Consider the following 27,850-nt stretch of genomic DNA (forward strand, 5'->3'; position numbering starts at 1 on the left):
GCCAGCTGGGGCAACCAGGGCTACCCTGGGGCCAAGAGCAACCACACTGGGACCACCCATGGTTCAACTGGGACCAACTGGGACCACATTGGTGTGATCAGGGCTACAGTGGGGCCAACAGCAACCACACTGGGACCACCCACAGTCAAACTAGGACCACTTGGGGCCTCACTTAGGGCACCCAGGGCTACGGTGGGGCCAACAGAGACCACACTGACACCACCCGTGGCCGCAGTGGGATCAAGTGGGGCAACCAGGGCTACTGTGGAGCCACCACTGGGACTATGGTCACCCTGGGACTCTGAGGGACGGTCACACAACCCAGGAGCGCACTGGGCTGAACTGGGTCCAACTGCGACCACCCCAGCGGCGCCCGGGCACCGGGACTCAGCGAGGCCCCGCCCCTCTCGCCTCCGCCAAGCGCATTGGTGACTCTTGGTGCCAATCACGGTTCACAGCCAATAGGACGGCGGCGGGGGCGGGCCCTCCGCGGAGCCAAACTTGGCTGAGGCGGCGGAGCCGCTCGGCTGAGTCGGGACCGGCGGGGCGCGACCTGCGCACGGACCGAGCCGGGCAGAGCCGGGCAGAGCCGAGCCGAACCGGGCAGAGCCGAGCCGGGCAGAGCCGAACCGGGCAGAGCCGAACCGGGCAGAGCCGTGCCGAACCACCCTGCTCAACCGAACCAACCGAGCCCAGCCGAGCCCAGCCGAGCCGAGCCCATCCCTACAGCACCGAACAGAGCCGAGCCCATCCCTACAGCACCGCACCGAGCTGATCCCCACGGCACCGAGTCACCCCCATCCTTACGGCATCGAGGCCATTCCTTCCGCACCGAGCCCATCTCTACGGTACCGCACCGAGCCGTGCGCTAAGGCACCGCACCGCACCCCGCGGGACCGCCCCGAACCCATCCCTACAGCACCGCACCCCGCGGGACCGCCCCGAACCCATCCCTACAGCACCGCACCCCCCGGGACCGCCCCGCTGCACACCGCGCTCCAGGGCCCCGCACCGTGCCCGGAGGTCCCGCTCCGCGCCTCCGCACCGCATCCCACGGCACCGCACCGCATCCCAGGGCTCCACACCGCATCCCAGGGCACCGCATCCCAGGGCTCCACACCGCATCCCACGGCACCGCACCGCATCCCACGGCACCGCACCGCATCCCACGGCACCGCACCGCATCCCAGGGCTCCACACCGCATCCCAGGGCTCCACACCGCATCCCAGGGCATCGAAGCGCGCCCTGAGGCACTGCACCCTCCGACACCGCACCGCTCCCCGCGGCCCCGGTGCCCCAGCACCGCCCCCGGCCGAACCATGATGTCGTGTGCCGAGCTGCTGGCCGTGTGCCTGCTCTCAGCTGATCGCGGCCCCAAGCCCCACCGCCAGCCGCTGCCCATCTTCCACGACGTGAGTACCGCGGGCGGGACCCCCGCACTCCTGCCCAGCCCCGGGGCCGCCGTGCCCCCTCGGGGAGCCGCGGCACGGGTGGGCGTCGGGGTGAGCCCCTTCCCGGAGGAACCGGCCCCAGGGATGCGCCAGAGGCTCTGCGCCCGTGCCAGCCCGGAGCTGTGCACGATCGTGATGACTTAAACAATGATGTCGTGTCCTTCTGCTGAATGCTGGGCCTCTGGGTGGCTGGAAACAGCCCACGCCTCATCCAGAGCCGGCTGTCATGACTCCCGGAGCGGGAGCTGTGTCTGGCAGGAACGCTGTGGAAGGTTCCCTGGGGCTGTTCACAGCCATGGGCTCCAACAGAGCGTTGCCTGCTGCAGCCCCCGGGTGCAGCCCCTGTCCCTGCCTGCTCCCGACGCCCCGGGATCGTGGGGGAGGATGCTCCGTGCGGGTTGGAGGTCGCCCAGGCTTCCTGGCGGCTGTGGGTGGTACGGGGGAGTTGAAAATGCAGGTGGTGCTGTCTTTGCGTTCAGGGATGCTGGCACGGTTCCTCCTGTCACACCGCGTCCCCCCCAGGCCGCGGCCGTGCTGCTCCTGCGACAGGGGCCGGGGGAGGCCGTAGCACAGGGCCAGTGGCACAGCCCGGGCCGGAGCCCACCGCTGGGCACCTCCTCCCGCTCCTGCCTGTGCTCCGTCAGCTGGCTCGGGTGCGCAGCGCCCAAATGTCCCTGGTGAGAGAGCCCTGGCACTGCCATGGGCACCACTGCGCTCTAAGTCACCCTGTGTGCCAAGGAGGTGTGGGGACAGAGGTGCTGCCCCTGCCCTGCCGCAGGGCTGAGGAGGAGAAAGCCAGCGAGGGTAAAGGATGAGCGCCGGCGGTGCCAGGGCACCTGCACAGCCCAGGTCGGTGCCAGCTGTCCCCTCCCAGCTGTCCCCTCCCAGCTGTCATCTCCATCTTGTCCCGGTCCAGGTTCACCCCCCTGTCCCAGTCCATCCCAGAGAGGGGGAACAGCAGATCTCGGGCAGCACTTTGGGAAGGTGAATGCCGCCGGTCCGAGACGTGCTGGCGTGCCCAGGGAGGCGCTGGGAAGCGCGGCCCCCTCGGCCGTGGTGCTGCTGGCAGCTGCCGGCTGGGGGTCAGGGTCTCTGCTGCCGGGGGGTTCGGGCTGCCGGGCTCTCCAGCCAGCATCATTAACCGCACTAATTACTTGGCTGAGGGAACACTGGGCAGGAGGGGGGCGGGTGGTGACAGCTGTGTTCAGCTCAGCTCCTCAGGGCACTCGTTGAGTCGCACATCCATCCCTCAGGGTGTCATTAAAGCAATTAAAATGGGAAATGTTAACAACGCTAGCAGCCGCTTTCCGGGTTCTGACGGCTTCTCTTCCTCTGCCCTGTGACTCTTTTGCTGCCACCTTTGCTCCAGAGCTTGGCAGGGTGAGTTGAATCTCTGCACTTTTGGGTCACGGCCGGTGCCCAGCTGCCCCCGGGCTGGTCGGGGTGAGCATCCCACGGCAGCAGGGCAGGAGCCCCGCCTGCCTTCCCGGCAGCGCTGCCCACCACAGCCCGCGGAGGCTGCTGCTTCCCCTGGGACCTGCCTGCACATCCCCTGCCTTTGGGAGAAGTGAGGAGGAGGAGAAGGAGGAGGGCTGTGCCCGAGACGCTTTGCTGCAGGCGCGGTACGAACCGCAGTGCTGCCATCGCCCTGTGCAGCATCTCGAGCCTCGGGGAGATTTGTCCCTCAGGCAGGTGGCCGGGGCTCGCTCGCTGCCCTCCCGGGATGCGGGAGCTTCAAGGAAAGACGGCGTTCTGGTGCCTGGCCGCAGCCTGCCTTAGCCTGCCGAGGGTCGATGAGGACATTGTCCCCAGGGCAGCTGTCCCCTCCCGACAGGAGGTCCTGGCTGCCTGTCCGGACCCGCCGGCAGGGAGAAATCCTATAACCTCCTTCCTTCCCGGGATACGTGTGGGGCTCATCCCACAGACAAATGCTGTCCCGGTGCCTCTCCCCTCAGTGCCGGTGAGGCTGCGGCTGCTTGGACACAAGCCCAAGGGCTGAGGGGAACATCCCGGGCTCCAGGCAGTGCCTCTGAGGCAAGAGAGGGATTGTTTGTAGGGCTCTCCAGCAATCCACGCAGACCTAATCCCACTCCCAGCCTGGCTTTGCATCTTTCCCCTGGCTTTGTCCCAGGGCTGCCGTCCAGTGGGGACACCTGCCATGGCTGAGCGGGTGCCTGTGCCCGGGGAGGGGACAGGGCTCGCCCTGTACAGCATGGAAGTGGCTCTGTGCTGCTTGTGCTGGAGCTGGCTGCAGGCAGAGCACAGCTTTGCCATTCCGGGGGCTCTGGAGCAGACACGGCGCTGCCTCGGGGGCACTCGGAGATCCCTGCTTGTGCCACGTTTATTTTGAGCTCCAGGCAGTGCCGTGTGTGCACTGGCTCACACTCACCGAGCCTTGTGTGTGAGGGGGAGGCATCACCCACTCTGTTTGCTGAGGCTCCTGCTGAGCAGGATGGGCTCACCCCGGGTTTGAGACCTCCTCAGCCCCAGGGGGATCTTCCCTGGAATTGTGTTTTCCCTGTGAGCCCACAGATAAACTCTGCTGAGCCAGGCCAGCCTGTGAGTGGGAAATGTTTCCCAAACCTGCACCCAGGGCCAGAGTGACACTTGACTGTCTCTGGGATGAGCTAGGTGGCCTCTGTGACACCTGGAGCCACAGAGGTGTCATTACAGGAGCCATGCGTCCCTCTGATGACACATAGCTCTGCAATGGAGCTTCTCCCTTGCCGGAGGGTCCATGGCAGGGTGACACGGGCATGGAGGACCCAAGGGTGCTGCCCCTGCAGCCGTGAGACCCCACAGGCAACTCGCCAGCCTGGAGAAAGCTTTAAATCGAGAGGAATCGCCGCTGTTTGGGAGCTGCAGGTTCCCATCTCGGCTCCAAAGTGACCCAGCAGGTCCGTGTGGTGCTCAGGGAGTGTCCTCGCCGCTCCCCTGCCTGGCCGGCTGCAGTCCCAGCGGGATGATGGCCTCACACGGCTCGGCCCGAGGCAGCCGCAGCTCCTGCAGCAGCTTGGGGCACTTCGTTCAGCGGAGCATCCTCCAAGGAGCTGTCCCTGCTCCGGGTTTCGGTCCCGGGGGAGGAACCAGGGAGCTCCGGCGCTAGAGAAGCCTCTGCTCAGCCACAAACCAGAGGTTTAGGGGTTTTCCTGGGCAGCTCTCACTTTACCCCCGAGCAGTTTCTCGGGGGGATGTCGGGGCTGGCTCTGGGGGCTCGCAGCGGGGCTGGCGGTGCGGGAGGAGCCGGGGGCAGCGCTGCCTGTGCGCTGCAGCCAGCGGGGCTGCTCCGGGGGCGGCCTGCGGGCAAGAACAGAAGAGTTCTGTCTCCTTTCCCGGCCCTTCTTCTTTCCTGATCTTTCTTCAGACCTGCAGATTTCTTCATCGCCCAGGATGGTATAAGGGACAGTTGCCACACAGACAATTTTCTGTCGTTGACTCCATTAGGATGTGCCAGACAAAACCTCTTATGTTTTGGTCTGGGAAAACATTGCTAGGCTTCGGAAGTGATGCTGTTCCTCACTGGCGCCAATAATTACTGGTGAAGCAGATCCCGGCAGGGCTGAGCAGCCCCAGCTTTCTCCTGGGTCAGGAGCAGAAGCCTCATGGTTGGGAATCTGCACTGAGACCCCGACCTGGAGCAGCTCTCCAGCTGTGCTCTGTGGCAGAAGTAGTTCCAGATTAATTAACTCATTAATAGTTAATCACAGTGTGTGTGCACGCCCAGGTGTCGCAGGAAGGGCTGTGCTCAGGGCAGGAGCTGCTCCTCGGTGCAGGTGCTTGAGTGTTGGCGATGCACAAAGCGCTTCCTTACGGAGTGCGTTTATACCTAATGTTCTTTCGTTTAAATGGACTGAAAAATTAAACAGTTGCCATCACAAGGATGTAGCAAAGCCCTTTCTGCCTCGTCTCTGTGCTCTCTAAAAGGCGCTTGCTGTGAGTGCCGGGCTCGCTCGGCCAAGGGCTCAGTGCATTGGAGGCAAGAAATGGGTTTAATCATTGGCAAAGGGGAATTTCCCGCAGCAGCCTGTGCACTCCCAACAGCTGGCGTTTCTCCACGGCTCCCTGAGCTCCTGGAAGTGATTTTCCGTGGTGCTGCGTGCTGCCTGGCTCACTGTTCAGCTGCCCTTGTGTCCCTGCTGCCACACTGAGCCCTGTTGTGTTTTGTCTTGCAGATTTTCCGGCGAGCCGACAAGAACGGTGAGTGCTTTGTTCCTGCTGCTGCCTCCCCCTCCCTGCCTGGCTCTGGCTGAAGCAGCGTGGCTCGTTCCCACTGCGAGGTTTGGCTGAAGGACGGAGGGTGGAAAATGCTTTTGTGCTTCACCTGGATCCCAGAGCCTGGCGAGGGGGTGGGGAATGGGCACCCCACCTCCCCATCCATGCTCCACGCAGGACACGGCCCCTTGTAAGCCCTTCTCCTGCCCAGGGGCTGTCAGGCTTCTGCTCAGTCCCGCACAGGATTGGTTCTGTCCCGTGCTCAGTCCAGGGTTTTGCAGGTGCTCCCGGTTGGGTGCTCCCATTTCTGGGTGCCCTGGAGCCCCTGGCATTTGGGAGTTAGGCTCTGCTACCCAGTTTTTAATCCAGCACCCATAAACCAAGAGGTCCAAAATCACAACTGGTTTCCCGGAGCCTTCCCACACTCTCTTGGGCTCTTTTCCTTCATGGTAGCTTAGGAGATGCTTTTATTGCAGATCATAACGCTGCCCAGGAGCTGAAGTCCTCCACAGAGAGGAAGGAAATAGGTCTCGAGTCAATGGAGAGCACTTTGATTCCATGAAAATCTGGCCCTCACTGTGCTATTTGTTCTTGCACTGTCTGCATTTCTAGGACGCCACAATGGGGCCGTTTGGAGAGGGCTGAAATTCCCACCTGCGGTTCCAGCTCCCGCCCGTGTTTTCGCAGGGTTGGAGGGCTGCTCCCGGGGAGATCTGTGCCGTGATTGTCATGCAGAGCACGCCCAGCCGGCCCACGCTGCAGCCGGGGCCGGGGGATGCTGCTTTCCGCAGATATGTAATTATTCTCCCCTTTTATTTGAATGCAGATGACGGGAAGCTGTCATTTGAGGAGTTCAAGAACTATTTCTCTGATGGCATCCTGAGCTCGGAGGAGCTGTGGGAGTTGTTCAGCGGCATTGACAGGCGTCACTCAGAGTGAGTCCCGCGGGGCTGGAGGGGACTCAGAGTGCTGTCAGGAGAGGGAGGATGGCTGCGGGCGGCTGTGATCAACACCCAGGGTGAGACAAACCCACCTCTTGCCACACGCAAGTGTTCAAACCCATGGCACACCGACAGCCAGCCCTGGTGCTGAGAGCACTCAGACCTTTGGAGAGCAGCCATGGGATTACTGCAGCTCCAAAGAGAGAGAGCAAGAACTGCAAATGGCATTCTTTTGGTCTGGAAAATGTAGTTCAGGAACACGCAGGCCGTGGAGCAGGCTGTGTGTCTGCAGGAGCGTGTGGTGGTGTGGGGACAGGGCAAAGGCACAGACGTTGCCACTGCTGACTCAGGAACTGCTTTTCACTTATGTAAGAGCTGCTTTCCACCACAAGTGGGCCCGGTGTGTGTGCCGGGGAATTTAGGCCAGCTATTTGTTAAAAAAAGAAAGCCTCAAAGAGAAGGAGCAGGAATTGTGTTTAGCTCTGGTCTCCTCGCGAGCGGTGCAATCCAGAGGAATCTGTTGGGCTCGGCTGGGATTCTTATCCCAGCTTTTTGGGGTGTTTTTGGCCTCACCGGGGTCTCTGTGCCCAGCTGTGGGTGAGTCTGTCCTGGCACTGGGAGGAACTGGCTGCTGCTCAGTTGCATGGCTGGGGGCTGTGCAAACACTGGGGTGCTGCTGGGGGACAAGGGGCTGCAGCTTCCTCCCGGTCTGGGGGCAGGTTTGGGTTCTCCAACATCTGCACCTCTGCCACCCTTGACCAGGGGGCAGGTCGCTGCCAGGGTGAGGAAACTTGGGGCAGCCTGAGCTGCACACAGCAGTCCCAGGGCTTTTCAGGGAGCCAGGGCAGTGGCACAGAGGGCCCTGGTCACATTGACAGGCCAACAGCCACCAAATGCCACCAGCAGCAGAGAGCCAGTGTCATCACCTACTCAGGAGTGGGGCACTGGGAATGATGGACTCCCAGTGCCATTGGACCTGGGTTTAGTTCCCACTGCAGCGATGGGCAGAGAAGTGGGCAGGTGTGGGCAGCCTTGTGCTGCTTTCCCTGGAGCCTGCTGGTTGGGCTTGTGGATGTAGGCAGCAGGAGGTGTCTCCTGAAACCCCCTCTGTCTCTTTGGGCCGTGATCCCAGGAAGCTGGCAGTGAGTGTTCCCTTCCCTCTTGCTCCATTTTGGGGTGATCTTGGAGTCACCACATCCCTACAAAACACAGGGTACAGCAGAGCTGGGAGCTTTAACTCAGCTCAAAACTGACCAGGGCTGTCTCCTGCCTTCAGGTGGGGCTTGTTCCATGTGTCTGGAGCAGCTGAGGAGGCCTGACTGGGCTGTGCTGCCCCCAGAGCTCATTAGCTAACGAGGGTGCTGTGGCTATGACAACGTGGCAATGGCAGCATCCAGCTGGTGACATCTGTTAGCAGGGCATGAGTGTTGGGTCTTTGTTCTCTTCCTGCCGCCGAGAGCAGAAGGGACCCTCAGACAGAGCTGCTTCCAAATTCCTGCCTTCAGCGGCTTTCAGCAGATGCAGGAAACCTGGGGTTTGGGGTGTGCAGGATTTGGTGTCATATGAGGGCTGTGCTGGTGCCCTGCTGTCCCACAATTTGCTGTCCAAAATTTGCTGCCAGATTGAAGAGTATTACAAAGCTGGAAAGCAGCTCCAAGCTCTCTAAGCTGATTTGGTGTGCTGCTTTTGTGTCTCAAAGCTTTTGTGATGATGGGGAAGTGTCACCCTTAGTCCAGCAGGTGTGTTTGGGGCTGTGCTGGACATGTCTAGGCTGGAATTTGTGTCTCCTGATCCCTGCCAGCCTGACCCGAGGAGGGACAGTGACAGAGACCACCATGGCCAGGTCCCCTCCTTGTCCAGCACTGCCCAGAGCCATCCTGAGCCTCACCCAGCCCTGAACCTGCAGCTGCTCCCCTGGGCCCCAAGCTGACAGCTGGGAACAGGAATATTTCAGAGGTCTCCTCCAGTTCTTGTTCTCCTTCCAGAGAGCCCCACGCTCTCCTCTCTCCCCCCGTCACCCCTCTGGCTCTCAGGTGGGACCCTGGGGCCTGTGCCTCACACACCTCTGCTGGGGCCACTTCAGATCCTGCATCTCCACATGAGGCTGGTTTTGTCCTGCATTTCAGAAAATGGATCCATTTTTGGCATAAAGTATCCCCTCACTTTAATTCTGTGACATTTAGAAGTTGATGTTGAAAGCAAATTCAGCTCTGGATGGCAGCTGGTACAACAGCAGGTCCATGGCTTTGTTTGGCTGGTCCAGAGCTCCACACCACCCCTGACAGGGGCGCAGTAAGGTCCATCTTCCTGGAAAAGAGCATTTTCATCCTCTGAAATGTCTGGGTGACAAGAGACTGATGTTTTTTGGAATATGAGAGCTGCACAGCTGCATCCAGAATTGCAGGGGTTGAATGCCTGCACAGGGAAGTGCTGTTTGGATTTTACCTGTCCTTCTGTCCTGCACCTGTTGGGGAAATTTAGAAAAAAATAAGGTCTGGAAAATCCATCTTTCCATAAGGGTGTTCAGGAATTGGGTGCAGATTTCTCAGAGCCCTTGACCTGCAGCCACAAGGGGTGAAAGTGCCTCTTAAAGTCTCTCAAAGAAATAACCTCAAGCCTGTGATTGTCTGGAAGAAGGGATTTGAGTGAATTCCCTCCCCTCTCTTTACTCAGAGACTCAGAGCTGCAGCATCTGCCAGTCCCTGATGATGGAGAGTGACTGAAACACTCCGTGTCACATGGAAAAGGTTTGGAAACCAGATCTGTGATGGCAGTGGAGGTTCCCATCATGATAAATGATGGGGACACGTCTCCTTTTCTGCAGCTGATTGCTGTTTTCTTGCATAAATTCCAGGCACATTCTGACAAAATCCCAACAACATAATGATGACAAGATCCTCCATCATCAGTTCAGGCTTAATTACAGTTAATCAGTGGTTTGAGCACAGTCAAAATACAGCTCTGGGAAATGTGGAGAGTCTCGGGAGGAGTGCTTTGGAGCAGAGGATGGCTCTTCTCTTGGAGTGGGAGTGGCAGAGGGGAGCAGAGGAAAGCGTGCTGCCCTGGCAGCCCTGTGGAATGGGTCAGGGTTTGGTGTGCACACTCTGCCTGGGACCTCCAGCCGGGTTTTTGTGTGAATTCCTTCTGGTAGCATGAAAAAGGCCCCAGCAGCCCTGGGGTTTGCCTGCTGTGCTCTGTCCTGCCCCTGCCTCAGCCCTGGGGCTGCTGCAGGTTGTGGGACATGGGGAGAGGTTCCATCAGGGCTGCTGGTGGAACAGGATCAGGGAGGGAAGGGGGCACATCTTCCCCTGGACAACTCCCAGAGGGATGATTTTTGCCTCCAGATGTCATTGATTAACCGGTTCAGTGTTCAGGGGTTTAGTGAGTGATTAGCTAACATTTCTTTTTCAGCAGCAAACAGCTGAGATACAAAGAGTTATTAATAACCTCAGAAGCCAAAGAGTGGGAGCTGATGGCAGCTCTTTGTCACACCTTGCTGGAGCTGAGCTGGGAACTGGCAGTGGGTTGAGCTGGTGGCTCCTTGTTCCTGCTGAAACCAGTCCCAGCCCCAGGTGCTCACTGGGACCAGTGCAAAGCCTGGGTAACCTGTGCACGAGGTGTCCACATGCCCTCTTTGGTGACTTTTACCCTTCTCTCAGATGGGAGCCGGTGTTTCCCTGCAGTGCCAGCTCTGGGGCACGGGTGTGACAGGCTGTGCTGGGCACGCTGCAGTGCCAGGGCTCTTGCAGCACTGCAGCAGCTCTGCAGGCTCCAGGCAGCTGCCAGAAATAAAGGGGAAAACTTCTCCTTTTTCCAATGTCCACCGGTGCTCCAAAGCTCAGGGACTCTGTCCAGCGGAGCTGCCCAGAGATGGGATCAGCAAAGTTGGAGGGAGTGGAGGTGGCAGAGCAAGAGGCTGTGGTTTTGCAGGTTTATCTGTATCGAGTCTCGAGGGAAACAGGATTTTTTATCCACTTCAGAAAGCGCCTGCAGTGCCAGGTCAGTGCACAGAGCCCTGCCCAAATCAGCTCCTGTGTGTTTAAAATAGCTGAGCTGAGTGCCAGCCTTTCTGCCCCTCTGCTGCCTGCAGAGCTCCAGGTGCACCTTCAGAGCAGAGAGTCTGCACACCCCCTGCCCTGGCCCTGCCACCCCTCACACCAAAATATTCCCATGCTTTGAACCTCTGCCTGCTGCTAAAGTGCTCTCAGTGGAAGCCCAGAAGGGAGTGAGAGACAGAAGCCAGCCTTTGATGTCTCAGGAAAAGCTGTAGGAAGATTTTTGCCTACATTATTTCACCCTAAATGACATTTTGGACACTTCACACGCTGCCCTCTAATTTTACATGGGGGTGTTTTTGTCCCTTTGCCCTGTGAGCAGTGTCAGAGGCGAGATAGGGTGAGGTGGCCATGGTTTGCCCCACCCTGGGCAGCAGCACTGCAGCATTCCTTGTGCTTAGAGCCTGGCAAACTCCAGGTACTGCCAATCCCTCCATGTGTGACAGCACTTAAACACTTAAAAAACACTTTAAAAGCTCTCTTTGGGGCTCTTTTCCACTTTCCCAATCAGGATTAAAAATAGTTGTGATCATCTGGGGGATTTTGAGGCAGCAGAATGCCTCGAGCAGAGGCTGATTTGAATAAATGACACCCTGGGGTCTGTCCCTGCAGCCTCTGGGTGATGCTGGGCATTGAGCAGCTCTGCCCCCGTGGCTTTGACTGCCTGGGCAGATCCAACAGCACCATGCAGACCCATCCCAAAACCTGGGGCTGTTCTTGAACATTTCCTCCTCCCTGTCCACCCCAGCAGCACCTTCAGCAGCCACAGGAGGGACCTGCCCAAGCCCTGCAGGGATGCCACGATGGATCCTGCAGTGCAGTGCTCTCTGGTAGTGACAAGAGTGAGGGTCTGGCCCCTGCCTCCAGGTTTTTGGAGCCAGATCCCTGCTTTAGTGGCCTTCAGGGCAGCTCTGGAGGGCTGTGGAGTCACCCAGCCCCCTGGGAGCCTGCAGACAGCCCCACATCTCCCGGGCTCTGAGCGAGGGAGGAGGAGGAGGAGCAGCTGGAGGGGCCAGAGGGGAGAGCAGGGGGTCTGGTGCCACGGGGAGGACCTGGGCTGAGGTCAGGGATGAACAAGAAGGGAGCCCTGGCTGGATGCTTCCCACCCTTGGGGGAAGAAGTTGTGTTGAAGAAGCAGCTGCAGGGCTCAGAAATGGGGCTGCCAAGCCAGCTGGCCAGCACGGGCTGTGGGGCATCTCCATCCCAATCCCCGTTCTCCCAGCACACTCCAGCTCCAGGAGTTGTTGGTGGAGAAGATTTTCCTGCTCCTTCAGCCCCTGGGTGCTGCAGGGGCTGGGTGCTGCTCCTGAGCTGGGCAGCTCCTCATTTTTCAACTGCAGCTTCTGAAAATACACGAACAAGCAGTAAATCCACCGGGACTCAAGCCCGACCCCCAAACCCCTGCTCACCAACCCTGTGTGCCCCACCCCAGCCCCACTATCTAACGGGAGCTTTTTTGTGTTTCTTGCAGCAACGTGGACACGGAGAAGCTGTGTGGTGAGTCAGGGATGTTCCTGGCCCGGGGTGTGTGTGCTGGGGTTTGTGTGTGACCTGGGCAGGGCTGGGGGACATCCAGGGTCCCTGTGCTGCATCCCAGCACAGAGGGGCTTTACCCACGGGGACAGGGAAGGACTTTTCATCTCAGTCCAAGTGGGAGAATGATTCTGGAAAGGGAGGGGAGTGACCCCCCTTGCAGCTCCGGGCTGTGTGCGGGGAGCAGAGGAGCAGGGCAGGCAGGGATGGAGGTGCCCAGGAACCTGACCACGGCGTTCTGTCCCGCTCCAGATTATTTCTCGGCGTACCTGGGGGAATACCGGAATGTGCTCTCCGCCCTGGAAACGCTCAACGCCGCGGTGCTGGCAGCCATGGACAAAACCAAGCTGGTAAGGACGGCACCAGCGGAGGGCTGCAGGGCGGCTGGGGGTGAAATTGGAGCCGTGCTGAGCTCAGCTGCTTCTTGGTGTGAAATCTGGGGATGGGAGGCAGCAAACCCCTCAAATCAAGGGCGTGCTTTAGTTATCCATATGTGCAGGCAGTGCTGCAGCCGCACGGCCGGGAGGATGGGGAGCCAAGCCCGGGGAGGGAAAGGGTAAATCCAAAGCTTTTTGTGCTCTGGGCACATCATCTCCCTCCTGGCAGGGCTCTGGCAGTGGCTGTTCCAGCAGCTCCCTGCAGGGTCCTGCTCACGGACACTTTGGGAGCATCACTGAGAGCCCGTGCTGAGTTCTGAGCCAAACCCCAGCGTTTCCCAGCCGGCAGCGTGCCTCGGAGTGAGCCCTGCAGGGCGGTGTGTGCTCCGGACAGAGCCGTGCGGGGCGGTGTGCGCTCCGGACAGAGCCCCGCGGGGCGGTGTGTGCTCCGGACAGAGCTCTGCGGGGCGGTGTGTGCTCCGGACAGAGCTCTGTAGGGCGGTGTGTGCTCCGGACAGAGCTCTGCAGGGCGGTGTGCGCTCCGGACAGAGCCGTGCGGGGCGGTGTGCGCTCCGGACAGAGCCCTGCAGGGCGGTGTGCGCTCCGGACAGAGCCGTGCGGGGCGGTGTGCGCTCCGGACAGAGCTCTGCAGGGCGGTGTGCGCTCCGGACAGAGCCGTGCGGGGCGGTGTGCGCTCCGGACAGAGCTCTGTAGGGCGGTGTGCGCTCCGGACAGAGCCGTGCGGGGCGGTGTGTGCTCCGGACAGAGCTCTGTAGGGCGTTGTGCGCTCCGGACAGAGCTCTGCGGGGCGGTGTGTGCTCCGGACAGAGCCCTGCAGGGCGGTGTGCGCTCCGGACAGAGCCCTGCAGGGCGGTGTGCGCTCCGGACAGAGCCCTGCAGGGCGGTGTGCGCTCCGGACAGAGCCCTGCAGGGCGGTGTGCGCTCCGGACAGAGCTCTGTAGGGCGGTGTGCGCTCCGGACAGAGCTCTGCAGGGCGGTGTGCGCTCCGGACAGAGCCCTGCAGGGCGGTGTGCGCTCCGGACAGAGCTCTGTAGGGCGGTGTGCGCTCCGGACAGAGCCCTGCAGGGCGGTGTGTGCTCCGGACAGAGCCCTGCAGGGCGGTGTGTGCTCCGGACAGAGCCCTGCAGGGCGGTGTGTGCTCCGGACAGAGCCGTGCGGGGCGGTGTGCGCTCCGGACAGAGCCCCGCGGGGCGGTGTGTGCTCCGGACAGAGCTCTGCGGGGCGGTGTGTGCTCCGGACAGAGCTCTGTAGGGCGGTGTGTGCTCCGGACAGAGCTCTGCAGGGCGGTGTGCGCTCCGGACAGAGCCGTGCGGGGCGGTGTGTGCTCCGGACAGAGCTCTGTAGGGCGTTGTGCGCTCCGGACAGAGCTCTGTAGGGCGTTGTGCGCTCCGGACAGAGCCCTGCAGGGCGGTGTGTGCTCCGGACAGAGCCCTGCAGGGCGGTGTGCGCTCCGGACAGAGCCCTGCAGGGCGGTGTGCGCTCCGGACAGAGCTCTGTAGGGCGGTGTGCGCTCCGGACAGAGCTCTGCAGGGCGGTGTGCGCTCCGGACAGAGCCCTGCAGGGCGGTGTGCGCTCCGGACAGAGCTCTGTAGGGCGGTGTGCGCTCCGGACAGAGCCCTGCAGGGCGGTGTGCGCTCCGGACAGAGCCCTGCAGGGCGGTGTGCGCTCCGGACAGAGCTCTGTAGGGCGGTGTGCGCTCCGGACAGAGCTCTGCAGGGCGGTGTGCGCTCCGGACAGAGCCCTGCGGGGCGGTGTGCGCTCCGGACAGAGCCCTGCGGGGCGGTGTGCGCTCCGGACAGAGCCCTGCGGGGCGGTGTGCGCTCCGGACAGAGCTCTGTAGGGCGGTGTGCGCTCCGGACAGAGCTCTGTAGGGCGGTGTGCGCTCCGGACAGAGCTCTGCAGGGCGGTGTGTGCTCCGGACAGAGCCCTGCAGGGCGGTGTGCGCTCCGGACAGAGCCGTGCGGGGCGGTGTGCGCTCCGGACAGAGCTCTGCAGGGCGGTGTGTGCTCCGGACAGAGCTCTGCAGGGCGGTGTGCGCTCCGGACAGAGCCGTGCGGGGCGGTGTGTGCTCCGGACAGAGCTCTGCAGGGCGGTGTGTGCTCCGGACAGAGCTCTGCGGGGCGGTGTGCGCTCCGGACAGAGCCGTGCGGGGCGGTGTGCGCTCCGGACAGAGCTCTGTAGGGCGGTGTGTGCTCCGGACAGAGCCCCCGGGGGCGGTGTGTGCTCCAGTGCCGGCTGCAGAGCAGGGCAGGAGCTGCCCGGGGGTGCAATCCCTGCTCTCTCAGCCTGCTGCAGAGCTCATTCCTGAGCCAATGCTCACCCTCTCCCGCAGCCTGTGCTGATTTTGGAGCACTTTGGAGGCTGCAGATCAGGGCAAGCTCCGAGTCCCGGCTGTGCTGGGCATAAAGCACATCTTTATCCCGTCGGCATAAAGGGAAAGGCAGCGCTGGAAGGGCCCTGCTCAGGGACCAGAGGCCCCTTTTGCACTTGAGATGGATCAAAGACTCAGCTGTGTGCTCGGGCTGGTGCTGAGCCAGGGAAAGAGCCTTTCTTTGCCTTGCATGCTTTGGTGGAAGCAGATGAGGGGCATCATCCATGTGAACGCTCCTCTGAGCTCTTGGTCAGACAGAGAAGAGAAGGGGGACCAGTCCCACACTCATCAGAGAGGGGTTTGTGCCTCTGTAGGGTCAGCCCCTCCCTGAGTTTTCCTCAGGCCAGAGCCAGCCACAGCAGTGCGTGTGGAAATTTCATGCCAGGAGAGGCAATCTCCTGAAAATACATTTTCTCATTGGTTCAGGTCCCCGGCTCCACTCAGTTATTAAATACAAGTCCAGAGGGAGAGGAGGAATCCTCTCCAGAGAGCTGTGCTTTATTTCAGTTCCTTTCTGTTCTGGGTTTTTTTGGGTAATGGATGTGTGTGGTCATATATTTCTCCAAAGGGCAGCACAGTCACTCTGCTCCACAGTGTAGTGCTGCACACATTCACTCCCTCCACAGCTCCTGCTGCCACCGGTGTTCCCTGGAAAAGAGAAGCAGGTTTTTCCTGTTGAAGCAAATTTTGATGGACTCATTTTTCCACCTGTTTGGATCTGCCCAGAGCCAGAGCAGTGCAGAGTTCCCAGCACTGCTCTCACCCAGGAGGGCTCTGTGCTGCTCAGGGGCTCTGCTCCCAGCCCTGATGTGCCCCAGTGCAGATATTGATCCTCCTGGGAATGTTTTCCCTGCACTTCCCTGGTGTGCTGGGCTCTGAGCTGGGACAAGGCAGGGGTGGGCAGGGCTCCTGCAGGGCTGTGGGAATCCTGCCACTGCTGGAGGCTGCCAGAGATGATGGATGCTGCACTCCTACCTGCTGGGACCTGAATGCGTTCCCACACTTGTATTTCCATAGTTGGACTCAAGCTTGAGTTATGATGGGATTGGTGGGCTGGATTTTAGCCAAAGCTCACACCTCTGTGAGCCAGGGCAGAGAGCAGCAGTCCCACATTACACCTGCCCCTCGATTCTTTGGTTCAAACACTTCTCTGAGGTCTGGGAGCCCCACTGTGGCAGAGAGAGCACCCTCATGGAAGAACCAGGTGAATTTTCATCTCAGGGAACTGTTTCTGCACTGAGAAAATGGGAAGAGCCCTGCTGAAGGATCTGCAGGCCTTCTCTGTTCTTGGCAAACTGTATTTACGAGGACTTTGCCTGACTCTGGACCAGGCTGGCAGGAGGAAGGAGAAGGAGGAGATCTCTGGCTTGAGCTGTGTTCCAGCACAGCATCTCTTGGTTAGGGCATGATCCATCTCCAGTAGTTCCTCACTGCTGCAGCCCCAGGGCTGCTCAGCCCTGCATCCTCCAGGGAGCACAGCTGGAAGTGTGGGAATGAGCAGGAGAACAGACAGAGAGCAGCTCCATGGGGGACTGCTCAGACCACACCAGTGAGCTACAGCCAGGAGGGAAAAAAGGAAATCAAGGCGCAAAGGAAAGGTGCTGTGGGTGTATTTGGGAGCTGTGGTTTGAGGCAGTGCTGCCAGAAGCCTTTTTGGGATGGGATATTCCCAGCTGTGTGCATGTCACTGCAGGCCAGGATACCTGGCAGGGATCACTGGGCTGTGTCTCAGCTGTCTCCTGGCTGGCAGGCTCCTCCATCTGCTCCCATGCTCCCTGTCAGGAGAAACCCTGGCACAAAGTGTGGGAAGAGCAAGCTGGCTGTGTCCTGTGTGACTGCAGGTACTGCAGGAAGCTCTGTGTGTGTGTGTGAGCAGCAAAGCTGCTCAGGGTTGTTTTTATGGATCTACAGGTCAGCAGGAGGAAACCAAACCATTAGGGGTTCCCATGCCTCCATCCTTCCTCACTGGGCTGCTAGGAACACGCTGAAGAAAATATGCTTTGTCAAAAGGAGAGGATTTTCCCTCCACATTCTGTCATTCCCACTTAATTGTAAAATATAACTTGATAGCTGTGCTGTAGTGTGCTAATTACACCTCATTTTGTGGCTGAACAATATTTGCAATATAATTGTGTCAGGGTAGGAAGTGAACAGTGGAAATACCTCTGAAAACAGCCTGGTGTTTCTCACAGGGGGTCTGTATGCTGAAATCTTTCCATTCTCCAGTGTGCAAACACTGCAAACCCTCACATAAATACCTCTCCAAGTCAGGCAGCCTTATTTATCCTTTGACAGGAACTGTGTGGTCACCCATTCCATTCTGTCCTGAGCTTAACTATCATCATAAGAAATCAATAAAACCCCTCAAAAGCAGAATTACAGCAGCTCTTGGCAACTTGGTAATTTTCATCTGGGTAAACAGAGCTGAAATACCAGTGCACGACCAAAATTCCTTGTCTTGTGCTTGAGTTATTTCCTTTGTGACTCCCAGCCATGGGGCTTTGCCATGAGCAGAAAATGCTGTGCTTGGTGAGTTTACTGAACCTCTGACAACAGAGGGTTTGACATCTGGGCAGCATCTGTGGAGAGGATGTTGGGGTTTTGCCCCAAAATGAGGAGTGTGATGGGGGATGGACTTTGAGTTCTTCCTCTCCCCTGGCATGAAATTTTCCAAATTGATGCTGAAAGGTGAAGCAGTGTTTGGAGCTCTCCTGAGGGATGGTTATTTCCATTCCTGTCTCCAGCACATTCCCCTGGGTGTGCTGTGTTTGATGAGGCAGGAGGCAGCTGGCAGCGCTGCCGTGTCCCCAGGGACCCTCTGGAGCTCAGTCCCCTCCAGTACAGCGTGCCCTGGGCTGGCAGTGGGGTTTTGGGGGCTGCCACCCCACACTGCTGCCTGTGCCTGTGTGTCTGGGGTGTAGGGGCTGCTCTGGGTGAGCTGTGGGGCTCAGGACAGGCTGAATGTGGTGTTGGTGAGGGGAGCTCTGCTCCTGCCATAAAACTCCATCTATGGGGAGTGTGAGGCGTAGGCCAGTCAGGGTGGAAGCTGAGAGGATGGGGAGTTCTGGGAGGCAGGCTTGGGGCTTCTCCCAGAAGCTGGCCCTGGGAAGCGGAGTGATGTGTTGGGGAGAGGCCTCCAAGCTCCAGGCAAGGGGAAGTGTCTGTGTGCCCAGACTGTGGCAGGGCTGCAGGACACCTCTGAGATGGGAGCACACCTCCTGCTCCTGCCTGCTGGGGGAAGGGCCCTCGGTGGTGCCAGAGGGGTGACAGTGTTTGGATTTGGGGCAGTGAAATGGGCTGTGCAGGGCTGTGTGTGGGTGAATAATGTCCCTGCTGTGTCCTCCTGAGGACTCACTCACTGCAGTATGTCCTGGGGAGGTTGGGGTGACTCTTGTTCCCCCTCACACAGGGAATGAGGCCAGGCTGGCAGGAGCTGGGCAGGCACAGAGAGGTGGTGCTGGCAGGGATTCCAGTGCCTGCACAGCCTGGGATGAGGAGGGGAAGGATGGGCAGGAATCCATGGATTCTTTTTCCCCACCCCACCCATCAGACCCAGCTCCTGGACTGGGCTGGTGGCACACAGCACCACAAAACCTTGAGGGGCTCAGGACCCTCCCCACTGCTCCCTTTCTTTGATACCAGCAGTGGAAGGGTTACATCAAAATCCTTCTGTGCAGAGCTGCTGGAATTCCAGATCCTCAGCGTGCTGGAGAGAAACGCGGCAGGAATTGGAAATATTTGACCCCAGTAATGGGGTGGCATTGCTGGCCATTGTTCTGGACGTGGCTCGTGGAGCCTGGGGGGTGAGGGCAGCCTGGCCCTGGGTGCTGCAGCCCTGGGGTCACACGAGGACACCGTGGGGAGGTTCTTCCCTAATTTACTCCAAACCAGGACAGGAGGGCAGAGATGCTGCTCCAGCCTGTCTCCTTGTCTTGTCACGGAAAGGACAGACCTCTCCTGGTGGATGCTCCTGGGGAGCGACCAGCCCTCCTGCATCAGGTGGAGGCTCCTTCCTCGACCTCCCGCTGCTGGTCCTGTCTCTGTCAGCACTCACGGGGACATCCTGTGGTTTCTGTGTCCCTTGAGGAGCTGGCACGGGGCTGGCCATGGGGACAGGCATGTGCTGTGACAGCTGGGCTGTGCTCCCCAGCTGCTGCCGTCACAGCCTCTGATCCCTTTCTCATCATCTGCCGAGCTCAGACAGTTCAGCGAGGCAGCAGCAGGTGAGAAAATGCCTGTTCAGGGAGCTGAATCGGCTCCCTGAAGCACCCAACGACCTTTAGACCAAAATTACAAGGAGTGAATGCAGTTCCCTGGTTTTCAGCTCATCTTTCTCACCCAGTGCTGACCTGTTCCAGTGCCAGCATGAGGAACCACCTCCTGCAGTAAGTGGCTGCAGCACAGGTGCTGTGTGGGCATTTCCCTGCTCAGCTCCTTCCTCCCACACTTGTGGCTCCCCTTGGGGGTCCTGCAGTGCTGACAGCTGAAGAAGGTCCCTTCCTCGTCCTGGCAGCTGTATTCTCCGTTGGAAAATGCAGCCTGGAGCATTAGGGTTGGCTGCATGTACCCAGAGCAGACAGTCGGCGTGGCCTGGATGCCCAGCATGAGCCCAAATTGTTTTCCAGCCCGACGGGACACACCCTTGTGTTAGGGCAGGAAATAACCTGGAGTGTCAGTGAGAAGCACTTCGTTTATTTCGGGGCACTTTAATCGACTTTGCACCCCTGCAGCAGCGCGGGAGCCACTCCGTCACCGCTGCTGCAGCTGTGCCCGGAGCGGGGCAGCGTCTCGGTCACTCCTCCTGCAGAGTGACCCAGCGGGATGGATGGCTGCCACCTTCTCTACTGGAATTTCGTGTGCACGTACTGCGCCCCGTGCTCCTGGTACTCGCGCCGTGTCATCCACGAGTGGCGGAATGAGGTGAGGGAGGCCGCCATGGCGCCGCCGGCCCAGGCCGCCGTGCTCCTCCTGGGGTTGGCCAGGACCTCGATGTGCACACCCGCGCCTTGGAACAGGGCGTTCAGCTCCAAGCACATCCTCTCGGGAAAGCCGGGAAACATGGAGGAGCCTCCCGAGAGCACGATGTTGCCCAGCATGCTCGCCCGGAGGTGCTGGGGCAGGCTGTGCAGGCTCTGGCCGGCCAGCTGGTGCAGCCCGGGGCGGCTGTGCTGCAGCAGCTGGGGCCGGAACAGCGGCTCGGGGCAGCAGAAGCGCTCCTTGCCCAGGGTTATCCAGCGCCCGTCGGGGGTCTGGAACCTGGCCGGCGGCCGGGAGCCTTTCTCCCGGAGGTCCCCCTCGTAGTCCAAGGACACGTAGCAGTATTGCTCCTTCAGCTGCGTCAGCACCTTCTTGGTGAGGGCCTGCGGCACCCAGGGCTCGGCGGCGCCGTCCCGCAGCAGGCGCTGCAGGTGCCGGGACAGGTGGTCCCCGGCCACCCCCAGGCGGCGGGTGGCCCTCGGCAGGCTGCGGCCCTCACACACCGGGGTGACGTGGGACGCGGCGGCCCCGGCCTCCACGGCCAGCCCGGTGAGCCTGCCGTGGGCACACAGCGACAGGAACCCGCTGTTGGCCACGTGCAGCGCGGGCACCCCGAAGCTCTCGAACAGCACCTCGGCCGCCTTCTCCCTGCTGCCCGCCGGGCAGGACGGCGACTCGGCCAGGAGCACCGGGTGCTCCTCGGGGACCACTCTGAGGCAGCAGCACAGCAGGTGGCTCCACAGCACTTTCATGGCGTCCCAGTCCTGCACCACGCCGTCCTTGAGCGGGTAGGAGCGTGGCGCCGTGCCCGGGCGCTCCGAGGCGGCGGCGTGGTGCCAGGAGTGCACCAGCACCGTCCTCAGCACGCACTGCGGCTGCTCCTGCCCCGCCAGGCCCCCGCGGGTGAAGCGGCTGCCGCTGTCGATGACCACGGCGGGTTTCAGCATGGCTGGCTGTGCGCAGGGCCGCCGCGCACGCAGGGACAGCCTGCAGTGGGACACGGTGGGTGGCAGCTCGGCCTCAGCGCCGCTGGGCACGGCAGGGGATGCTCTGCCAGTGCCTGGGTACGTCTTGGCCTGCTGGCTCCCTGTCCATCCCTCCTGGGGTACCTTGTCTCTGTCCCCTGGGGGTCTCCCCACCGTGCTAAAACAGGACTTGAGGTGGTTTTAAGAAAGCGAGGGAAAACTGGACAGGAAAGTTGAGTGGTTGGACCAAGTCTTGGGCTGTGTCTGAAGGAAAGGGGCCAGAAAGTCAAAGGAGGTGACTGTCCTCCTCTACTCTGCCCCTGTGAGACCCCATTTGGGATATTGTGCACAGTTCTGGTGTCCCCAGCATAAGAAGGACAAGGAACTCTTGGAGCAAGTGCAGAGGAGGCCACAGAGTTGCTGAGGGCACTGGAGCACCTTCCCTCTGGAAATAGGCTGAGAAAATTTGGGCCCTTGAGGCTGGAGAAGAGAAGTTGTGTGGAGACCTCCCAGCACCTTCCCACTGTGTGAAGGAGCTACAGGGAAGTGGGAGAGGAACCTTCCTCAGGAACTGCAGTGACAGGACAAGGGGGAACGGGATCAAACTGAAAGGGGAAAATTGGATCTTAGCAAAAACTTTTTTACTGTAAGGGTGGGCAGCTCTGGCTGCCCCTGGATCCCTGGCAGTGTCCAAGGCCAGGCTGGACAGGGCTTGGAGCAGCCTGGGACAGTGGGAGGTGTCCCTGCCCATGGCAGGGGGTGGTTGGCACTGGATGATCACCAAGGTCCATTCCAATCCCTTGACATCCCATGATCCTATGAATGCTGCTGCCACGGAGAGGTGCTGAGAGGATCTGTGATCCCAGCTGGCAGAGAAAGGAAGGAGTTTTGGGTGCCTCAGTGTGTGTGCAAGCACTTCCCTGGCTCTCTGTGCCTCCCAGACCTGCTCCTATAGCATGGTGTGCCTCTTGACTCATTCTTTGGGCACCCTCCAGGCCAGGTGACCCCTTTGTTTTCCCCAAAGCTTCTCACACACCCCTCTGGATGCGCTTTTACACCCCCAGTGTAAGCACACGTCAGAAATTCATCAGGGAATCTCTCATGGAAGCAGACAGGCTTGGCACTGGGCAGAGAGGCCACAAAACCTGCCCCAGCCTGGGCCTGCCAGTGGTACAGTGGACCCTGGAAGGAGCTGCCAGCACCCAGGGGCCACCACAGGCTCCCAGCATTGTCCCCAAGCCCTAGGGGGGAGCAGGGCAGTGTGTGAGCTAGGGGCACAAGGGATGCTGTGCCAGCCCTGGAGCCCTCCCTGGGACTGGCAGCTGTCCCTGAGAGTGACTTTTACCTTGTGGCTTGTGTCCATCTGCTCCTGCACGGCTCCTGGTGCTGGCACTGCTGGGGCCGGGCTGCCCCTGGAACCACGGCTGCATTCCCTGTTGTGATCTCACAGGCAGTGCACCCTGAGGGTTCTCCTGCCCCACAGCGTCACTTCTGCCCTGAATTTTGGTGATAATTAAAACTCGATTAAAATCCACCCAGTTTGGTTTATTTAAGGGACAGCCCCTTTCCTTCCAGGTGTGGTTGTGCTGTCTCTGCACAGAGCCAGATCTGACGGGTGCTCTCCCCTCTCCCCCAGAGGTACGAGAGCTCCTCCAAGATGGAGCAGTTCCTGACGCGGTTCCTGCTGCGGGAAACCATGCACCAGCTGCAGTCCCTGCAGGCGTCCCTCGAGTGCGCCGTGGACACGGTGGAGGAGCAGGCGGGACGGGAGAGGTACGGGCTGGGATGTGCTGCTCCCCTGTCCCCAGGGGAGTGCTGCTCTCCCTCCCCAGGGCACCCTGCACTGGGAGTGAAATCTGCCCTTTCCCAGCCCGGGGTGGAGCTGACGCCTCTAGGAACGACTTCAACCCTTCCTTGTGCTTTGCTTTTTATTCCAGAAAGGAGATCAAGAAATCGGAGACTTCTGTGGGGCTGAGGTCAGGGAGGAGGTGCGGGCGCAGGGGACAGAAGAACGTCTGCCTGTCCCCAACAGACCCCTACTCTGGGATGCTGACAACAGGTACCTGCTGTTCCTCGGGCTGGTTGTGTCCTGCTGGAGCCTGGAGGGGGTGTGGGACCAGCACAGAATCACAGAATCAGTAAGGTGGGAAAAGGTATTCCAAGACTGAGTCCAGCCATTCCCCCAGCTCTGCCAAGGCCACCACTGACCCATGTCCCCAGGTGCCACATCTTCAGCAGCACTGGGTTGAATGTGGTGTTGGTAAGAGCAGCTCTGCTCCTGTCATAGAACTCCATCCATGGGGGACGTGAGGCTTAGGCCAGGCAGGGTGGGAGCTGTGGGCAGTGAGGGCTTCTCCAGGATGGAGCCTGGAGCATCTCACCCAGATGCCAGCTGGAGCCTCTGTGGGATGTTGTGTATCTCAGGCAGTAGATTTTTTTTTTTAAATTAAATCAGAGGTTTAGAAGATTTTGTGGGTTTTGGGTCTTGAGGAAGTTATGACAAAAGTGAGCTCTTTTTGGGTGCACCTCTGTGCCCTTTGCCCTGCAGGTGTTTGTGTGGAGGACAACAGGCAGTGGATGGCTCAGATCAACAGGCTCCAGCAGCTCATCGAGAAGCTGGAGTGCAAGGTGTGTGCCCAAGGGGGGTGCTGGGGCTGCCCCGCTCCTGGGCACAGCCAGATCGGTGCTGAGACCCCCCATCCCCGTGCCAGCAGCCCCCCTCTTCAGCCCTGGCGTTGTCACAGAGCTGCACCCACACACCCGCATCTGCAGAGCCACTTCAGCTCTGCTGACCCTCTCCTGGATGCTGGCCGGTCACTCCAGCCCCACTGAGCCCGCAGATGAGCAGGGCACAGCGCTGCGTTCCCCCAGGCACCCCAGGGATGTCCCTGGAGGAGTCCCCAGCTGTCCCCCGGGGCAGTGCCTCTCCTGCTGCAGAGCTCTCCCAGTAACGCTGTTTGGTTTTCCCCTGGTGGTACCACAGAGCCCTCGTCTGGAGCCGCTCAAGGAGGAAGCCGTGTGCAAAGGACAGGATGCGGTAAGTCCCTGTCCCTGTGGTCACGGGTGACCCCTGTCACACGCTGCCCTGTGACTGTGCCCTGCTGATGGAGCAGGGTGGGATTCAGGGCTGTGAGAGCATCCACGGGACGAGTGGAGACCCTCCTGTCCCTGCCGGCCCCGGGCAGTGCCCGCAGCCAGCCCAGACGGAGGCAGCCCTCTGCTTGTGAGATCCCCGATGCCCCGGGAGGGCTCTGAGTGTCCCCCGCCCAGCTGCAGGGGTCCCCAAGCCCCTTTCTGCTGGGGGAACTGCAGCAGCCCCAGAGCAAGAGCACCTCACTGCGGGATGGAGCAGCTCCCGTTGGTGTGCTCCTGGTAAAGCCAGCCTGTCCGGGTGGGAAGAAGCCTCTGGGTGTCCCAGCACGGCAGGGGGGAGCAGGGAGGGCAGGAGGGGACATCCCTGACGCCGCTCTGTCCCTCGGCAGCACATCCTGGTGGCCAAGAGGCAGATCTCGGTGGCCACGAGCAGCATCGAGGAGTTCCGGCAGGCGTTCCGCTCCTACACCGAGGGCACGGCCGGGCACAGCAGCTGCCTGCAGTGAGTGGGGAGTTCTGGGGGTGCTTTGGGGGCTGGCTCCCCGTAAATGGGGGGTTTACCACCCTTGGGGGACACGAGGGTTTGTGTGGGGTGTTCTGTGTGCTGGCCAGGGCTGGGGTGGGCTCTGGCAGGCAGGATGAGTGTCAGGGCTGCAGCAGTGTCCCCGCAGGGGATGTCCCCACCCCATTTGCTGCGGGTGTTCCCAGGGGCAGGGAGGGTTTCTGGCAGCAGCAGTGGCTGTGGCGTGTTCCTGCAAGCCAATGCACGAGCTCCTCCAACACTGAAGGGCTCCGGAGCAATGGAAAGGTCAAGGGCAGAGCTCCTGCAGAGCACTGATTTATGGAGAGCCTGTGGGAAGCTGCCACGAGCACCTGAAGCTGTCCCCGGGTGAGGCCAAGGCTGCCCCAGAGCCCTGCTGTGCCCGCAGGGACATGGCAGTGCCAGCCCGGCCCTGATGGCACAGCTGCTCCCTTCCCCTCTCCCACGGGACACTCCAGGCTGCTTCCAGCAGGGAATGTTCGTGCTGTTCCCGTTTCAAGTGTCCTTTTCCAGCTCTTCACTTTCAACAGCACAAATTCGCGTTTTCAGACCAAACAAAAGGAAGATGCTCTCTGTGACACGTGTGGTGGAGAGAACGGGAGGCTTTTTCTTTGGAATTGATGGGGGTTTTGTCATCAGGGCTATTTGTGGAGACAGCGGGGTGGCCTTGCCTAGGCTGGCTCTCCACGTGAGCGGGAGACACTCCCTGGGCCTGGGGCACTCCAGGGAACCGCAGAGCCCCTTGTGGGAGCAGGGGACACAGCTCAGAGCTGCTGGGTGACACACTGTGCTGTCCCCCGGGGCCTGGCCCCCTCCTGCAGCAGCTGCAGGAAAGGCTGGTGCTCAGCTGGAAGTTCCGCTCCTGCAGCCCAGCACAGCTGCTTCCTGTGACCCTGCACCCCGACACTGCACTGCCACCCACGGGCAGCCCCAGCCTTTCCCGGGCAGGAGGGAACGGGGGAAGCATCACTTTGAGGGCAGAGAGCTGTGGGTTTGTGCTGTGAGCTCAGCTCCTGCCCCTGTGCCCCAGTGTCCCCCCGTGTGAAGGGTGACAGGTGACACACCTGCATCAAGGGCTGGCAGGACGGGCTGTGTCAGTGCTAGGAGGTGGGAGAAATAATAAAACACAGAATGTGCTGGCTCCTGGGCAGCAGCAAAGAGCAGTGAAAGAGCTGAAAAGCTCCTCTGCCACACAGACACAGGAGCTGGGAAGCAGGATTTGGGTTTGGGACCCTCTGGAGCTGGGAAGCAGGATTTGGGTTTGGGATCCTCTGGAGCTGGGAAGCAGGATTTGGATTCCGGATCCTCTGGAGCTGGGAAGCAGGATTTGGGTTGAGGATCCTCTGGAGCTGGGAAGCAGGATTTGGGTTTAGAATCCTCTGGAGCTGGGAAGCAGGATTTGGGTTTAGAATCCTCTGGAGCTGGGAAGCAGGATTTGGGTTTGGGATCCTGGAGCTGTTCACAAGGTGTGACTGCACCCTGCCTGTGTTTGGGAGGCTCGTGGTGAGGCTGGTGTGCACAGCAGTGCCCTGCTGTCCCAGGCTGCTGGGGCACACTTGGCCAAGCCCTGCTCAGGGTCCCTTTGTCCCCACAGTGTCTCTGCCTGCAAGCTGACGGACGAGGCCTGCTTCATCCTGTACGAGTTCTGGCAGGACGTGACCTCGTGGAGAAGGTGGGGCAGTGTCCGTGTGTGGGGCTGGGGGCTCAGAGGGGCTGCCCACTGCTCCCTTTCCTTGCCCTGCCTGTCCCACTGCTCTGCCATTTGCAGCTCTCAGGGGTGAACACCCCGATAAAGGATTTGGGGAGCAGGGGCTGGTGCTGGGGGTGCAGAAGTTGCCCTGTCCCTGTGTGTGGGCAGAGGGCCCTGGCACCACATCCCCCTGAGCCTACACTCTGTTTTACAGCCACTTGCAGTCCAGCTGCAGCAAGACTTTCCAGAAGTCCATCCTCAGCTTGCTGGAGTCCCCAGAGCTGCTGACCACCATGCTCTTCCCAGGTGAGGGGAGCCTCAGGCCTGCTCTGGGTGTGCTGCAGAGGGCAGGAGCAGGGCAGGAACAGGGCAGGAACAGGCACTGCAGCTCCCTACAGAGCAGAAGATTGGTTTGGAGTGACCTAAATGGGATTTTTCGAGGCAGGGTGAGACCTCTTGTCCTCAGCAGGTTTGGCTGTGTGAGCTGGGGCCTGTCCCCTGCCCAAGGGTGCTCTCCAGTGGGGACAGCCAGGAGCAGGGACACTGCCTGGATAGCAGATAAGCTGAGTCCTGTCCCAAATACACCTGGTGCCTCATTTATGTTTTTCGCCTGAGCCCTGAGCCTGCTCTGCAAAGCCCTGGAGCTCCCAGGTCAGTGCCAGGGGCTGCAGGCAGGTCACAGCCCAGTGCTGGGGAGGGGAGGCCAGCACAGGGAACGTGCACATCCCCACAGTGCCAGAAGCAATGGGACCAGGTGTGGGAAGTGGGAACACAGTTAAACCCCACTTTGCTTTCAGGGATCACTTCAGGGTCTTGTTAAATATTAGTCCATAAAACAGGGATTAATTTGGACTGAACCCCACGCTGCTGGTGCTGCTCCCACCTTACCAGTCCCACTGACCACATTCCCAGTGCTCTCCTGCAGAAGCTTCCTCAGTTCCAGGGGCTCAGCCCTCCCCAGGCCATGCCATGGCCACACTCCCTGCCCAGGCTGGGGATCGGTGCTTTAGAGCCAGGGGTCAGGTCCCCCATCTCTGCCACCCCAAACCCCCATTCCCAGTTTCACACTGCCCTCACCTCCCTGCTTTCCCTCTCTTCCCAGCTTCCTGGTGGATCATGAACAACAACTGACCCGGGGCTGCCGTCTCCAGGACACCATCAGCATGCGGGAGGACGTGAAGCCCTGGGCACAGCCGTCACCTTTGTCACCTCCCTGTCCCTCCATTCCCTCCTGTGGCCAGCGGGGGCTGCCTGCCCTCGGCCCTGCCAGTGTTTTGCTCCTTTGCTCTTTTCATGTTAATTTATTTATTTATCCTGCTCCTAAGTCAGTGTCCGAGCTGCCTGGGGGAGCCGTGTGTGGGGGTGGCAGCCTGGCCCCTGGGGGAGCACTGGGCTGGTGCTGCCTGCCAGGAGCCCTCAGCTCCTCTTCCTCCTGGAGGAAGGGAAAGGCAGGGGGACACGGCCCTGGCCAGCTGTGACATCCTGCCCAGGGAACCAGGTGGCCTGGTACTGATTGTGAAGACTGTTTTATAGGGAAAAATATTTCATGAAGTACTTCTGGCAAGGTGTACCTGATCACACCCTGCCACGCTGGCAGCCTGGGCTGTGGCTTTGAGCCTGGC

At 60.4% G+C, this 27,850-nt stretch overlaps 2 protein-coding genes and 1 pseudogene across 2 annotated transcripts; 2 read left to right on the plus strand and 1 right to left on the minus strand.

The window, feature by feature from the left end:
- The first annotated feature begins 2,560 nt into the window (after positions 1-2,560).
- Positions 2,561-27,552, plus strand: NECAB3 (N-terminal EF-hand calcium binding protein 3). The gene is made up of 13 exons (XM_066330548.1): positions 2,561-2,832; positions 5,625-5,649; positions 6,491-6,599; positions 12,132-12,157; positions 12,446-12,543; positions 22,541-22,677; positions 22,842-22,963; positions 23,453-23,532; positions 23,888-23,941; positions 24,387-24,499; positions 26,133-26,210; positions 26,443-26,534; positions 27,331-27,552. Exons 1-13 carry the CDS (start codon positions 2,734-2,736, stop codon positions 27,357-27,359), a joined length of 1,062 nt encoding a protein of 353 aa, XP_066186645.1. The 5' UTR covers positions 2,561-2,733; the 3' UTR covers positions 27,360-27,552.
- Positions 19,804-20,886, minus strand: ACTL10 (actin like 10). Its single transcript, XM_066330418.1, has one exon. The coding sequence runs from the start codon at positions 20,884-20,886 to the stop codon at positions 19,804-19,806; it is 1,083 nt and encodes a 360-aa protein (XP_066186515.1).
- Positions 24,892-25,973, plus strand: LOC136368380 (uncharacterized; annotated as a pseudogene).
- Positions 27,553-27,850: the final 298 nt, after the last annotated feature.

This window comes from Sylvia atricapilla, chromosome 16 (genome assembly GCF_009819655.1).
Source record: "Sylvia atricapilla isolate bSylAtr1 chromosome 16, bSylAtr1.pri, whole genome shotgun sequence".
Classification (NCBI taxonomy): domain Eukaryota; kingdom Metazoa; phylum Chordata; class Aves; order Passeriformes; family Sylviidae; genus Sylvia; species Sylvia atricapilla.